We start from the raw sequence: 16,589 nt of genomic DNA, 5'->3' as shown, positions 1-16,589 counted from the left end.
CATAAGGATCTAAAGTAAGGGTGTATGTTTACACCATTGATTTGAAACATATGAGATACAAAGTAATGGGCCCCACATGTCATCATACTCATCCACACCATTAAAAATTGACCCTTATTTTACACTTTTACTTTAAACCCTTATATGAGAATTCCTGTATATATATAAAGATTAAACATTACCTCACTCTTCCATTGCAGGATGCATATAAGACTCAGAAACCGCACATGGTCAAAGGATTTAATTGTAGCCATCGACTCTTACTGTAAACAGAAGATTAATGAAAAGTCAAAAGGGTTAAAGTGAATGAATTAATGAACAGTCAAAAGTCTTAAAGAGAATGAAAATCATTGTAATTTGTGGGTTTTAATTCCTAGATGTGTTTATATTTTCCACGGCAAGAGCTAAGAGGTAAAGGAAAGGAAGCAATATGTTTGGTAGAACTGCCGCACTCTGTGACCAGTCACAGCCTAATCATGATACTGCTTTTTTTTTTTTTTTAAATGTGGAACCCACCCAACAATCCATCGAAAAACCCCACAACCCCCATAAACCAGTTAAGACTTGGGTCGAGGCCCAGTGCAAGGATCCGTCTTGCAAATTACGATAATAACATAATAGAAACACCTAAGAAATTTGAATTCACGATCTCCCACTTGCGTTAAGAGTTAGCGCGGTTAAGTTTAACATCTCATACAACCACCCGTTGTTATGATACTGTTTTTGCTCCATACATAGGTCGGTCTTCCTCTCCTATTCTATCCTTCTGAAAAGAAACACAGAAAAGAGAGTTTGGTAGACAAACCTACAGAGGAAAGAGAGACAGAGACAACTGCATAATTCTTGTGGTCCTCAAGGATGGCTATAAACTGATACAGTCATCACAGAAACTTCATGACTAACAATGTCTCTCAGATAGAGAAAGAGACAGATTAACAGTGATGTAGTTCCAAACTCCAATCTCATTTCCAGGTACAAGATCAACCGACAGCACTGACATATTTGCTGGAATATGCATTGAGGTATGGGCATTGCAAGTGGGCACCAGTCAGTCAATTACCATGAATAAAGAATCTGGACCTACCATATCAACTCAGAGAAAAATGGCATTTTTGCAGCCGGCAGTGGCGACAACTCAAGTTGTGTGTACCACCCATCAACCATCCAACCTTGGTATTATTTATCATCTGCACCAAATTCAACAAAAACAACCTATACACACCAGTGCTCCAAAGCCTTGCTATAGGCACAAACAAAATACAATTCAGTTCTTCATAGAATGTGAAGTTTTCAAATGCCAGAGCTTTTAACTGTGAGTGTAGATTGAAGGAGGTGAAAGGAGTAAAGAGGATGAGAAAATTTGGTTTTTAATCACCAGTTCTTTAAAATTTTTTGATGTTAATGTTTGCCCCCAGGTGAAAACGTAACATAGAAATTCAAGCATACGATTAAAAGCGCAACGTGCTTTAACCTCAAAATAACAGGTAGGAGTATAACAATTCCTAGAGATTTCATATTTGCATCTCCAACTAATGTAAACTTCCTTGGCACATTCATCGTTGTGCAGGAGATGTATTTAAGATGGTTAATCCAATGAGGTTTAAAGCTCGAATCAACATTCAAACTTCCTCGAATTTTTACCTTGTAAATTGCTTTCCCATCTGATAAAAAATCAATATAAAACTCCTTCAATTAGGACAAAACTTCCTGATATACAGTTGTTTCATTTGAGCCCACGAGCACATCAATAATGTAAACAATGGATGCTTCCCCCTGCAGAAAAGATAGCATAAATGAGATACTTTCTCTCAGTTTGAATGAATAAAAGGAACAAAGAGCAATACATTTACATGATAGAAGTAAGGTGAGACTCATGGACAAAAATTAAATGCCACCATGCATATTTTACATAATATCCAAGCTCTCATGTCATTTACCCGCCAATTACTTTTTACTTTTTTAGGAACACTTCTTGAGCACTAAATCATTTGTAAATTCGAAAAGCAAGCAAATAAACATGCACATCAAACACATAGGATGATTTTTATCTTTCCATATGGCTCGAGACAAACCCTGCCAAATTTCAAATCACCTTTTATGAATCACGGGATGTTACCTTTTCCTGGTCAATCTTCATGCTCATCTTCACTATCAGAATCTGCATTGTAGAAAAGACCATCATTAATTAATTAAAATTTTGCTTCCAGTTCTTATTCCAAGCTAGAAAGATGGATCTATATGCATTCGGTTGCTACCATCTAAGAATGTGGTCTACTTACCAGATCGAACATCATCACCAAGCTGGCCTCTGGCCTGGATTTGTTTAACAAGCATTCGAAACATCAAGACCCACCAATATATATGAAGAACAAGCAAGCAGTATAGGAGAGAATTAAAGACATAGTAACAAATCGGCCCATCCACAGGGTGTTTTTCCTTGTCCAATGTCAAGATGACTTCATAGCTGTCACAAGAAGGATAAAAAGAGAGCAGCAAATGTCAGCAGTTAGATAAAAGGTTGGCTTTCAGAAAATATGAATATGGAAAAAATTTGTAGTAAGTTGATTCAATCTTTGAGCTCTAGATTATAAGTTAACCCAGACTATCAATCCATATAAAAAACATTTGATGTAAGATGCCCATACCCACAAAAGAACTCCCCACTCCTTGCATAAACAAATAGGCTTCTTTACAATGCCAAGGTTATCCAAAATTCTTAATATGTAGAGCAGTTAGATGAGGAAAAAAAAAAAGGCTAACATCACTATTGATGTTGGCCCATTTCAAAGGGTGACAAATCTAGAGTTTGCCGAAGGGAAACTAAGCAACGGTATCAGTATAAGTGCATTTTTAACCAATTCATTCTTCTCAAGATACCAAAGTTCCATTCTCAGATGAGCAATAATACTCAACTGTGTCTAGACTAATTTAAAGTAAGATTGACCTGATGAGTAACATGAATAAACTGTAAATAATTTGCGCAGTAGAAAAAACTTTGCCTTTTTTTTTAAAACACACATTTTCCTGATTAAACATTGCCATTAATTATACCAACCTTGTACTCCATAGGACCCAGAATGGATAGTAAATGAGGCGCAGCAAGATCCAAGACAAGACAAAAAGGATAAATGCCAAGCTAGCCATTGTCTCAGCACCACTGTATTTGGACATCTTTCCTACCTCCAGAAATACATCACTAGCATCATGGAGAGCTAAGACAACTGATCCAACACGAGCAAACCTGCAACAGATAAGGCATACGGGACAGCAAAAGCCTTCTTTAAGTACTAGCAAGTAAACCTATGAGTATTTAGCACTGCGAGAACAGAGAACCATCAAGACTTTTGCAGAAGCATTAGATAGATCATAGTGATAATAAATTCCATATAATAAAAGTAATTTGATGCTCCTAGTTTCTTCCGAGTTGTAATTAACAAACCACCAATGTGCAAAAGAGCATACCTTAATATATAAGAAAGGATAATAAGAATCACAGTTGCCACATGATGACCCATTGACACACCAAAGTCGGACCGCCTTGTTTCCCAGAAAATCAGAGCAAATATAGAATATGTATAAAATCCAGCAGTATACATATAAACACCCTTCAATTTAAACCTGAAATTCATAAAATATCGCTTTGTTGAGTACTGTAATTATTCAGTATACAAATAACAGGAGAATTTAAGCTTAATGTGCACGACTTAATGAAACAACCACTTGAATCTGAGATGCAGTTAGAAATCTTACTTCATTTTTTGGTCAGGCCAGACTTGATCTCCTGGCCCCACCCAAAAGTTTGTTGTGTTAGTAAACCATGGCTCTTCATAAGTTACAGAGAGAGCAAGAAGCTCTGCTGAAAGATAATACACACATTTCCAAGCTGACTCCTTAAATTTTCTGATCTTCTTCCTTGTCTCATCCGTCTCAACACCCAGCATCCGATGCCCCTTTCCAAAAATTAATCTTTTTGCCACTTTCTGTAACATGCATATTCAGGCTGACCTAAATGAGTTCCTTCCTAAATCAGAGGGGAAAAAAAGAGAGAAAAAAAGCTGTGTAGGTGTCATGTATATGTTTCGTGTGTGAGAGAAAGAGGGATGGAAATGGAAGCACATGTAATGTCTCTGGAAAGTCAAAACAACATGAACTATAACTATAACCAGCTCTGTAAATGCCCATTCTCAAGCAAAACTGAATCCAAAATTAATACTAACAGCCTACGAAAACTAAATCAGTCAACTGATCACATAGAAGCACAAAAAGAAACAGATTTAAAGACCCAGATCATCAATGACACAGAAGAAGCAAAGAAGCTACAAACAAACATCAATGTACAGATACATACCAAGTAATTCCAATCAAACACAGCAAAACAGATTTACAAAAAACTACGAAACACGTACCTCGAAAACAAATCTGTCAAGAAAGAACCGTACTGATGGGAAGAACAGGGCCAAGAAGGGAAGGAAAACGAAATCCTCATACACTGGATACGATTCATGCTCCCAATCTACAGACTTGAAATATTCAATCAAACCCATCTCGTGTTTTCCTTATAATCAATCAAGATTTTATCTTTTAAAAAAAATGCAATCTGCACCACCATAAATCAAATATCAATCAGGGACAACACATTTGTCACCAACCCTGGTTGATGGGCTGAGTTGACTTGGGTCTCACCTAATAGGCTTGGGCCTAGTCTAGCGGGATGGACTGATGTTTGAGCATGTCTAATTAGGCCCACCGTGTAAGTGCATAGGATATATATATAGCAGATTATTTCTAGGGTCTGGTTGTTGCTGAATATTGTTGTTGTTGTTGAGGACTGTGGAGAGCCGCCTCTCTCGAATAGGCGCTATCTGTCTTGTTGCTGTGTTAAGGAGTATATCCCTATATTTCCTTGAATTATACCAATATCTTTGGTTATTGTCACTGGTTATCGGTTGTAGCAACTGTATTGTTCTTGTGGATTGGCTAAGTTACACGGGTTTTGTAACAATTGGTATCAGAGGCTCACGATTCTAGCCTAGCTTTATGACATATTTAGCTTTCAGCGCCTTGTTTCCAGATCGCTATGCTTGTCTGAGGTCGAATTCCATCTCTCAAGTGCAGTTGGAGTTGCCTAAATTCAATGGACCAGGTCCCCTAGCCTGGCTTTGCACTGCCGAGTTATTCTTTGAAGAACAGCGCGTGCCCTTGAATGATAGACCAATTGCGGCACGACGAGTCTTCGAGGGTGAAGCCTTAGAATGGTTCAAAGTGTTGGAAAAATATCATTGTCACCGTGTCTTGAACGACTGGGCACTCTTCAAAGAAGTCATTCATCGTTGCTTTGGTTACAGGCCATTATTTGAAGAATCGATAGTACTGAATGAAGATGAAGGGTTAGTGATGGACGAACCGATGGTATCGACTGGAGACGAAGAGTTAACAAACGGTAGAGTTGGTGACCCAACCACCGTGGTTGATGTTGAGTTGCCGGTTGCGGCCAAGAGCCGTGGAGCTGATGTTGTACACGATTGTCCCCTCCTTGACATGAAGCAAAACGTAATCGAAACTTTTGATTTACATTTGGCTGTGAGGTTGGTTGCTGGATTGCAGGATGTTAGTGCCATACCTGGATTATTGGCTTGTGCACACGATTTGTATGTGAAAATGCTTCAACAAGAACTGTGCTCTTCGACTCTTGTGGTAGATGCAGTTTTAAGTAGGGGGTTTTGTGAAGAGCGACTTCGATTGAAAATTGTGATTGGAAGGGTTTATGATCCGGGTGGTCCTGCGATGAATAATTCTGTAATTGTAGTGTTGAATAAGCTTGACAAAACGAAAGATGTGACAGAGTTTGATAATGGAAAGGAAATATTGACCATAATTTTGGAACTACAAGAGGAGACTTGGAATGCTTATAAGGTGTTTGATCAATTGCTTCCAAAAGGAACCAGTAGCGAAAAGAATTTAGAACATTATTTGAAGGGAGAACATATGTTCATCATGGCTGATTGCCATATTAATGGTTATCAAGTATTGGGTAGATTGTTTGACGGTTGGAAAGAAGAGACTGAGTTGGTGAAAGGTGAAGTGGGTTTCTTGCATTTGGCAACTCATTCAATGACACAAGGTGCGCTCCCAGTGGAGCAATCTAATTTGAACGTGCCTAGGAAACAATCTAGTGTCTCAATGGGTGGCACAACTTCTATAGCTACAGCTATTCTTGATCAGTCCATGAACTGGAGTACAATAGAAAGTGTGGAGGTTGAGAATGAAGGAAATGGTTCAACAAATTCACAAACATCACGAGAGGCACTAGTGTTCATTGCTATTGATGCCAATCATTTTCCATTTGATCCTGGTGGCTCCAAGAGTCTTATTGTGTGGGATTCTCACCTTGTGGACAAGGTGTTTTGAGGGGGAGGAATTGTCACCAACCCTGGTTGATGGGCTGAGTTGACTTGGGTCTCACCTAATAGGCTTGGGCCTAGTCTAGCGGGATGGACTGATGTTTGAGCATGTCTAATTAGGCCCACCGTGTAAGTGCATAGGATATATATATAGCAGATTATTGCTAGGGTCTGGTTGTTGCTGAATATTGTTGTTGTTGTTGAGGACTGTGGAGAGCCGCCTCTCTCGAATAGGCGCTATCTGTCTTGTTGTTGTGTTAAGGAGTATATCCCTATATTTCCTTGAATTATATCAATATCTTTGGTTATTGTCACTGTTATCGGTTGTAGCAAATGTATTGTTCTTGTGGATTGGCTAAGTTACACGGGTTGTGTAACAACATTGCCTCTGTTTTTGTCGCTCTCATTATAAGGACGAGTTTTCCTTCTGACTGAACAGGGAGGAGCACACGATCTTGATACAACTTTATTTTATAAATTAATGTTGTGGGTTTGAAATTGTGACCATTGTTTTCTTTATTCTCGATATTGCCATCGACTTTTTGCGGTGACGCAAATACCCTCAAAGAAAGTATCGTGTGCTGGTAACGGCGGCCGGCGGGCTGCTGATTTTCTGCTGATTGTTCCGATTGTTGACACAGCCGACTATGCAATTTACCCTATTTCTCTTCAAACCCAAAAACAGTAGAGAACGGAATTTGACTGTAAAATTGAAAGCAGAAAAAGTAATTGTCAACTTTTATTTAACCTGAAAATGATAAGTTCTTTGTCTTTTTCCGTAAATTATTCTTGCCTTTCGCTTTTCACGGGTGTTATCTGTGTTCAAATTGACTGAGAATTCCTTGATGCGATCGACGACTTCCCCTTCTACAATTTGGGTGGGCGCCGACCAGTTAGAGGAATCAACCTCCGACTCTTCTCTCTCCCTCCCTGAACCTGTGGGGATGTGGCTTCGCTGGAGATTCCGTCTTCCACGCCATTCCTCTGCCGCCGATCAATTTCTTGCCGACTCTCTGGAGAAGAATTTGGGGATTCGAATTTTCCAGATTCCTCCTCCTTATAATCTAGTGTCACTCAAGTTCTTGACTCGAAAGCGCGAAGGTATAAGTTACATCGTGAACGGTCAACTGAAGGAAAGTGAGAAGAATTTGGAGAAATCCAAACCGTAGGATACTCCTTCCGAGCTGGAGGAGTCGGTGGACATAGTCGGAGAGAAGGATGCGGTATCAACGTTGACGATGAAGTCTGATGACCGATTTTGTAAGTGTTAACCTTTTGCTGGCTTGGTAATCAAGGCAACAGCTTTCCAAATTAATATATTGATCAAATTTATTACATTCCCTTTTTGCGCCTTGTATTGCTTCTTTTTTTTTCATGTTTGTGGTTGATCCTTTTGAAGCTTTGAGGCGGGGACGAGAATTTGTAACAGGAAAAATTGATGAACTTATGGAACTATATTTGGGGGATTGTGGGTAGAGTGATGAGTGAGTGCTTACAGGAGTACAAATCTATATGGAAGCTTTTATTTATATTCTTCTGGGGATTGTTATGGTCTTAATATGTTGGCCTTGCCTTGTTCAGTTTCTTAGTGGGTTTCTGGTGAGAAACATGGTGGAGGAGCCAGTAGAGATAAAGGAGAAATTGAATTTTGATTACACAAAGAATAGTCCAGTGGCGTTGGTACTTATATGGTCTTGCCCCGCTGTTGGTTTTGGTGTGAATTGTAACGAGAATGTTACTGTTTTGAAGAACAAGGGTTCATGGCTTATCCCAGTCAATCATAAGTTGCAGGTTATTATTTCCTTAACTATGCCGGAATAGGAATACAACAGAAATCTTGGAATTTTCCAGGTTGTTTTTCTGAATAAGATCCAGCTATCTCTGTTTGCTACATTTGATTCATATGTTGTGTTCTTTGTTTCCCTGATGTTCGATGTATGTCTTTGTTCTAACATGCAGGGATTTGCCATGGTATAATTTTTAATTTATGTGAGATTTTGCATTGCCTTCTGTTGATGAGTTTTTATGTACTGAAAGGTTGCAATGTATTTCTTTCTAAAATTAACATTTATTCATTTGAAAAAATTGAAGTGGCTTAAAGAACTTGTTAATGTGTCAATCCAAATATCCATACACAAAGAATGATTTTCTGATCTTGATCATTTTTCTTTTGAAGGTTAAGAGTGTGGACTTCCTTTCTGCTAATTGTGAAACCTTTGCTAGTTCCAGCCATCCGAGCATGTTAAAGTTCAAAAGTGAGCCCATACGCCTTCTGTTGACTTCTCTTAAGATTGTTCCATTAGTTGCTGGCTACATATCAGAATCCCAAACTATGAATTTAAAGATAAGAGGATTATACTGCAGGAGATGTAGCCACTGCCTGCTTAAAAGCCATACTTGAACAGCGAGCGAGTTAAAACAGCAACGGCTACTGTTTCAGTTTTTTGCCTCGATTTCTTTTTAATCTAGATTAAGGATTTTGGCGATGCATCTCCAGCAAACCGCCAAATAGACTATGATTTTTTTTTAGTTTCAAAGACTGTGTGAACTCTCTGTGGAAAGTAGGAAACAAGGGAGGTAGTTTACCAGGGCTTCATCATTTCTGTTAATATGCAGGTCAGAAAGTGCTGCTGTGCATATATGAATGTGTTTTTGATTTTCATTGCATCAATGAATCTGCACTAGTAGGAGTCTAGGAGACGACGGAGAAGCTAGATGGCACATACTCTGTACGCCGCAAATCCAATGGATTGCTCTTTTCAGGTCTCGCGCCGCGAATAACAAGCAAAGTCATTGTTGGCAATACTTTCTGTTCAATGAGCGTAATTCATGTGATCTTGTGATTTTGAGGGGATGTCATAACACAATCCTTATCCATTGGCAAATGCAAATGGTTGTCCATACTTGTTATCTGTTCTCCTTTTTTAACTTAAATCTGGCTGCTCACATGCTCAAGTATCCATCTTTATTGCTGCCCTAGAATGACAGATGCATTTTCTTTCTTTTTTTGCTGTCTATTGACCTTGATAAATCTCCATAAACTTAACAGACAACAGGGGACAAAGGAAAGGAGAAGGAAAAAAAGACTAGTCAAGTTGATAAGGTAATAGGCAACACAAACTTCTTATTATTGTCAACCAGAACCATTGCTTTTGGTTGCGCTCTTTATGAAAGAAGCACTCTTTGTAATCTCGCGCAACGGCTTGTCTGTGTACCTGACCATGTTATACACCCATGCCCCCGCTATTGCTCCGATGGTCGTAGCTACCAAGTATATCCATATGCCCTTGTATTCACCTGAAACAATGGCAGGCCCCAACGATCTAGCCGGATTCATGGATGCTCCTGATATTGGTCTGTCAAATAAAATCCCACGAGATACGTATTCTCAATCTTGCTTTGCTTGCAAAATGTGCAATATAGAGTGTATTGTTTTTGTGTGTGAATTTGTTTATCTGTTGCACTGCTTTTCCACAACTAAGACTACTAATATTTATTAATCTAAGACTCTAAGCAATTAGTCTATGTTATGAATAAAGCTTAAGCCAGTATTACCCTGCAATCATCACGTTAAGTAGGACCGTTGCACCGACTGCAAGACCTGCAAGTTCACCAATCTGCATAAACAAAACAAGATAAATTATGGAATGATTGATGCATAAGTTTCCCATATCAACGTCATTGCAGATAAAAATATAAAAAGGTCTCAGTCAGTTTCTTCTGTAATCTTCAAACGGCTATATTTAAATGTTAACTCAATATTATACCATAAACACAGATAAGAAATCAAGCCAACTACTTTGACAAGCCAATTAGCCTACCCTATTGGATTTTCATATTCCATACCACATTGTTGAACCCATTGAGAGGCTAATTAAGATATAAAAACAATTGCACAAAGGAGAGGTGAAGAAGTGTTACTAACAGCTCTGTTATCAGTTGCAACACCAGAAATGACAAACATGAGGTAGAATGTGATTATGAACTCTATCACGAAAGATTGTAAATCGGATCCCGCCGGCTTTGTTCCTGCAAATTGGTCTTGATGCCCACTAAATAGCAGCCTAAGAGTCCCAGCAGCCAAGGTTGAACCAATTACTTGACACAGCACATAGGGTGCCACCTGCAAAGTTTGAACCAAAAATTAGTAGTTGTTGCTTCTCAATAGAATTAGAAAACAAACACTGCACCATATTTAATAATCCAGCATATCCGAATAGAGATGAGATAAATATATATATTATAGGACTTTTCTAGAGTGCCTGGTGAAAGGATTGTGACACATTATGCTTCCTTGATTGTTTATTCAATGATTGGAATCACCCAACACAGGCAAGACTTTGCAGACAAAATGCTTGAAGATCAAAATTGGTTTTTATACCTGTTTCCATGGAAATCTCTTGCAAGTAGCATGAGCAATGGTGACAGCAGGGTTAAAATGTGCACCAGAGATGTGACCAACAGAGTAAACCAAGACCATCACAACCAAACCCCAGACAATTGATATTCCTGGAAGGGTAACCACCCCCTCAAAGTCTTTGTTCACAGTCACAGAAGCACACCCAGCAAATATCAAGAAATATGTCCCCACCAACTCTGCCATCAACTGCACCAAGCAATATTCAACAAATCAAAATCATCAATTCTTGTTTTCAATTCCTCAAAATAAAGACATTTAATTTGTGGGTTTGAAAGATATGATTGATGGGTAGGACTTAAGAGGAGAATTAAGTCACCTTTTGGAAGAAAGGAACAGAAAAAGTGAGGCTTGAATCATCCTTGATTTTGGAAGAAGTGGGGAGAGATGTGAGATTGGAAGGATCGCCACCACCTTTCACATCTAATGCAACGCCTCCATGGCTGGAACTCTCCTCCATGTCTTTGTTTGATCTCTCCTACAGCTTTCTCCAGTGGAGGAAATCTTGAATGAGCAACAAGAAACAAGGTGGGTCGTTTTTTATAGGTGAGCTGGTGGTTATATGATCCAAATTTACCAGAGATTTGGGCCTTTTCAATTGACTAAAATAGGCGGAGACAGTGAATACCCTTTATTTAACTTTCTTCGGTGTTTTTTTTAAAGCATCTTTACTTCGGTGCTGTCTTAACAAAGTGTTTTCTAATGTATATCCAATCTGGCTATTTAAGATCGCTATTGACATATCGTTGAAAAATGTGACATTTAAAACAGAGTATTAGGGCTTTATCAAGAGACAGAGTATTGAGAACAGAGCAAAGACAATGAATTGAAGGCTGCTTCAACTGCCCACCGCAAATACAGAACACACATGAATGCCTTCTTTGAAAAAGTAGTTTATACACTTGTCAATTGAATCCATTCAATTTATTTCTGTGAAAATATAAATGGAATAATTTGTGGAGAAATTTGGGGAAAAAATCGTATTTTGACGTAAAAAATGCAACCAACCACGTTGCGTTGCGTTGCGTCGCGTCATGAGTGGAAGCAACTCTATGCAAGTTACAGTTTCATCTTCGAATGATACCGTAACATACTGCTCGAACAAATATATTTTTTTGTTTGAATGAACACAGTGTGTTCAAAACAAAAATAATGTGATGTGTTTGGGAGGTGCAAACATAATACCGAACGCATGTGACCGACACCAAAGTGTGTGTGTACTTACCCCAAGTGTAGGGTATCGTCAAGTAATAAACCGGTGAGTCCGGTATCGATCCACGAGGAAGCAATGCAAATTTGAAGTGAATGATATGCAAATGACTAGCTAACACTAATAAACACAATGAATATCAAATAAAAGCAAGTAAAAGAAATGGGCCGAATGACTCGGTAGCATGAGCGATTTTGTAATCAAAGTAAGCACAAATTGGATTTAAAACAATTAATTAAAAACCTAGTCTCTAGTCCGTCCCGGTGGCTACTCGGTTCTCATACTCAAGGTATCATTGCAAACACACACAACCATACACAATGCATTGTGTGATACTATCAATCATGCATATGCAAAGAGAATTGGGTTATAAGACTTCAATTCATACATGTAGGCCATCGGGTCTCTTAATCTACGATGAACGCAAATGGATAAGCACCTAATATTATGAATTAATATTCCCCCTTGGGGCTTGGCTTGGCTAACACCCTAGTTTCACACTCAAAGATCAATTAACCATAACTCTCCCATGCACATTCCTAATTTAACCCAAAACCCCATCATCAATACACATAATTAATAGCTATGCAATGAAAAACTCAATTAATTAAGGAAATCATGCAATGGGTTTAACAATTCTCAATTGAACACATTAGATGTAATCCCTAGACTAGACAATCCAAGAATACAAGCAAATATGTCATTCCCATAGATCCAATCACACAACTATCACGAAATTAAAAGAGAGAAATCGAAGCTACGATTCTTTGAGCATACCTTAAGTAATCGAAACCGAGCACCCACCGTTTGGGACTAGAAACTAGAAAGAGAACTACTCACTCATGATTGTTGCAATAAACATCCAATCTATTGTCATCTAAATCAGAGTTTATACAAAATCAAGAGAAAGCACCAAAAACAACAAAGAAAACTTAGAGAGAGAAACTAGATCTACACTACTCCTATGGTGGCTTTCTCTTGGAGAAGTCAATGAAAAATGAGGAAGCCAACCAAATCTTAGGGTTTTCTTCTCTTTTTACAATAGAAAATACCTAACTACCCTTATAAAATCGTTTCCCATTGGTTACATACATGATTTACCCCAAATGCCCTTGAAATTTCGGTGCAGAAAATTGCAGATTCGCCGTAGGTGTCCGGACGGGTGTCCGGACGCTTCATGCCTCCAACTTTGTGAGCCTCTGTTTCAATTTGTGAAGAAAGTGTCCGGACGGGTACTGTGGGTGTCCGGACGGTAAGTGTCCGGACACCTTGGAAAGTGTCCCGACACCTCACAGCAAAAAGTGCCCAAAAAGTGCTCCAACTTGCCCGAACAAGGTCCGATTCCTACAAAACCAAGGGGAAACATTTGTAAGTGTAAAATTAAGCTAAAATGCAATCAAATACATTAACTAAGTGCTAGAACATCCTAATTAAAGGACATTAGAACCTCAAAATAGAGGTCCAATCACACCCCCCAACTTAGACGTTGCTAGTCCCTAGCAATGCAACCACTACCTAAAACTAAAATTTGCTAAATAAAATCCTAACTCACTGACGTAGGCATCACGGTTGCATTTAGCGCATGCAACAAGCCTTTAAACCCCTAGGTCACCCTAGTGGACGAGTTGTAGTCTCGTGAGGGCTTATCAGAGCGATACCCACAAACACTTACCAAGGGATCCACTATTACTTTGAAAGCACCATAAATTATTCTTAAGTTCTCACATGCAAGAAATAGAGCTAATCCCCCAATTCCCCCGCTAGTCGAAAACATGCAAAATCTTTAGACAACCAATCTCAATCCCCTCAAAGATGACTAAGAACATTTTATAATATGTAAAATATATGTGCAATCAAGCAAGACAACTCAACACATTCACACAAGTAAAACCTTGTTATGGACCCTTTTGGTGTTCATAAATCCGCAATCCCAAATGTACACAAAAACATAAAAGCATTGTGGTAAGTGAATGACTTACACAATTGAATTAAATGTATGTGTTTATAAAAGATAATTTGGATGGGCATAGCTTTGAGAAAGAAATCACCTACAAGAACAATTAATGCATCCGCCAACTCACTTGTTTACCTTGAATCAAATTCATCAAAAGGTTAAATGGTTTGTAATGTGGCTAAGGGACAAGGTAGGAAGAATTTGGAACTAGGTAACAAGTTGCAAGGTTAAGTTCAAACATGTGAGCTAAATTCTCATTTTGTCACCCCTTCCATTGCACCACAAATCCAAACACTTCTCATCCTTTACACACAAAGGATTAACTTTATTGCATACACCTCTTTTTGATTTTTTTTTTCTATGCACTTTTTTTTTCTTTTTTTTCTTCTCTTTTCTTCTCGAAAATGAACAACATTTGAACAACAACCCTCAATTTTTTTCAACATAAGAAAGGGTAATATCACTACCAACTTATTTTTTTTTAAGCTCCTACTCAACCTTGCAACCAAAGGTGGGAAATATTTGAGGAAAATAGCTCACACAAGGCTTGTAAGTGAAATCAAGAGGCTTAAAGAAATTTAGGGCTTATAATCACTCACAAATGAATAGGCTAAGCTCAAATCTCTCAACCTAGTGAATCTTTCAATCCTAAGTTCACAAGCAAGTGGCAAAATACAAAAATCACACTTCTCAGTAATCAAATGTAATGTTTACAAAGCTATTGAAGAACACGCGCTAAGATGTCAAATGAATATCAATGAAGAGAATCACCCAAAACCTAATGTATATCAATGAAGAATGGCTCAAAGGAATTAGAAGGGTAAAAAGGTAATTTTTCAGACAAAAGATCCAAAAACGCAGTCATACAAATGCTTCAATGCCAAGATGTCTGCTCAACTACACAATTCTATATCAAACTAGGTCTCAATCATTCCAAGAGAAAATGATTATAGTCATCTCACTCAATCACATGCATCGATTTCGCAAAAGAAACCAAGGAACCTACTATACACTTGCACGTGTGAACAAGAATAAGAAATTAACGTTGAAATTGGTAGTGAATCCCCAAAAGCATCTACCATTCCCTTCCTAAAGTCCATCTAGCATGTATGAACAACAAAGCACAACACAATAGGATAGAGGGTAGGAAATCATACCATACTCTTCAAAAGTGATCGGAATCATGAGAAACGAAGCATATCCTGAAAAAGTTAATACCAACCACACTATCCAAGCATGACACAACAAGAAATTTTTTTTTTTTTTTTTTTTTAAATTTTTGATATTCACAAAGCACACCAAAATAAAGCAAATTTCACAATGAATTCACAATTCCCTCACCCCCCAACTTAAATGAGATATTGTCCCCAATGTCAAGAATGGAAAACAAGGCAAGAACAAATTGTGAAATGCATTGTGAACATACAAAAACACACAAAAATTAAAGGGTAAGAAAATCAAAACATAACACACAACCATGTCACAATTCTCACCCCCCAACTTGAATAAGTGCATAAGGAGCTAACATTGTGAAATGGATTGTGAGCATACAAAACACACACAAAAATTGAAATCAAATTAAAACTAATCACAACCATACTATGGTAAAAGGGTGAAATCTAACCATGACACATGGGAGAACTGGGATCCTTGAGATCCCAAGAACATCCTCATAATCACTACTCCCATGTTGAGGAACATGACGGACCACACATGATTCGGTCCCTTTTTTCCGAGACTCACATGGAAAAAATTGTAATTGGGATTTGGGACGCCATACTTTTTTAATTTCTGTAAAAAATTTCTGTGCAAAGTAGCATTTAGAGGACTTTTTAAATCCACTTGGCAAAGGTATTTTTTTTGGTTTTTGAGGATGCACTTGGTATGATTCAACTTTGAGTGGGGAAGGCTCTAAAGCTCCTAAAAGAGAGGACAAAAATCCCACACCGTAAATAGTTAAGGATTTCAAAACTCCTTTCATAGCATCTCCCTCAATCAAAAGTTTACTACCTTTCTCAACCAATGCTAGTATAACCTCAATTGAATCATGTGCAAGTGTCAACTTTAATTTGTACTCAACATGAGAGTGAATATAAAGCTTAGGGACGTACTCAATTTCCCTCCCAAGGTCTAACTTGTTCCCCTCTTTTCTCACTTTATTTTCCTCTTTCTCTTCATTTCTCTTATCTTCGCTCTTTTCCTCAACCTTTTCAACTTGAGCATTGTCCTTGTCTCGACATGATCTATCTCCAACTATAACATTTTTCACCTCACCACCCACTTCTTCCACTAATTTCTCATCCTCACTTACCTTAGGAGTCATGGTATTGTCAATTACTATCCCACTCCTTGAGGTAATGATGGGTTGTTCTTGTTCTTGCACATTCAACCCCTCACTTGAAGTTTCGAATTGAAATTCTAATGTTTGAGTGATCTTTGTCAATTGGCTTCTTAAATCTTCCAAGGCTCTATTGGTTTGCTCACGAAATTCAAATCTCCTTTGATTAACCTCCAATTGAGCTTCCATGAATATTTGAAGCGTATCCTCAAGTGATCTCTCTTGGGGTGGGGTGTATGGTTGGTAAGATGGTGGAGCTATACATTGGT

At 38.3% G+C, this 16,589-nt stretch overlaps 2 protein-coding genes and 1 pseudogene across 7 annotated transcripts; 1 reads left to right on the top strand and 2 right to left on the bottom strand.

Moving 5' to 3' along the window:
* Positions 1 to 634: 634 nt before the first annotated feature.
* On the bottom strand, positions 635 to 4,634 carry LOC120014835 (LAG1 longevity assurance homolog 3-like). Of its 6 annotated transcripts, XR_005471641.1 has the most exons (8): positions 4,407 to 4,634; positions 3,751 to 3,980; positions 3,463 to 3,618; positions 3,056 to 3,241; positions 2,280 to 2,464; positions 2,117 to 2,158; positions 1,642 to 1,773; positions 635 to 1,187 (listed from the first exon to the last, which is right to left on the bottom strand). XR_005471641.1 is itself a non-coding variant. In XM_038866911.1 (7 exons), exons 1-6 carry the CDS (start codon positions 4,542 to 4,544, stop codon positions 2,127 to 2,129), a joined length of 927 nt encoding a protein of 308 aa, XP_038722839.1. In that variant the 5' UTR covers positions 4,545 to 4,634; the 3' UTR covers positions 635 to 1,773; positions 2,093 to 2,126. The 6 variants fall into 6 exon arrangements, 5 of the variants coding, with proteins under 5 accessions (XP_038722839.1, XP_038722838.1, XP_038722840.1 ...); XM_038866911.1 differs by having other exon boundaries at positions 635 to 1,773; positions 2,093 to 2,158; XM_038866910.1 differs by having other exon boundaries at positions 635 to 1,773.
* A 2,183-nt stretch (positions 4,635 to 6,817) lies between these two features.
* LOC120014838 lies at positions 6,818 to 9,236 on the top strand (annotated as a pseudogene).
* A 113-nt stretch (positions 9,237 to 9,349) lies between these two features.
* LOC120014837 (aquaporin NIP1-1-like) lies at positions 9,350 to 11,426 on the bottom strand. Its single transcript, XM_038866915.1, has 5 exons — positions 11,138 to 11,426; positions 10,783 to 11,007; positions 10,327 to 10,524; positions 9,957 to 10,018; positions 9,350 to 9,757 (listed from the first exon to the last, which is right to left on the bottom strand). The coding sequence occupies exons 1-5, from the start codon at positions 11,276 to 11,278 to the stop codon at positions 9,535 to 9,537; spliced, it is 849 nt and encodes a 282-aa protein (XP_038722843.1). The 5' UTR covers positions 11,279 to 11,426; the 3' UTR covers positions 9,350 to 9,534.
* Between the last annotated feature and the right edge of the window lie 5,163 nt (positions 11,427 to 16,589).

The sequence above is a fragment of the Tripterygium wilfordii genome, chromosome 14, assembly GCF_013401445.1.
Source record: "Tripterygium wilfordii isolate XIE 37 chromosome 14, ASM1340144v1, whole genome shotgun sequence".
Classification (NCBI taxonomy): domain Eukaryota; kingdom Viridiplantae; phylum Streptophyta; class Magnoliopsida; order Celastrales; family Celastraceae; genus Tripterygium; species Tripterygium wilfordii.
Note: the sequence above shows the minus strand (reverse complement) of the source record. Positions and strands in the feature narration are given on the sequence as shown.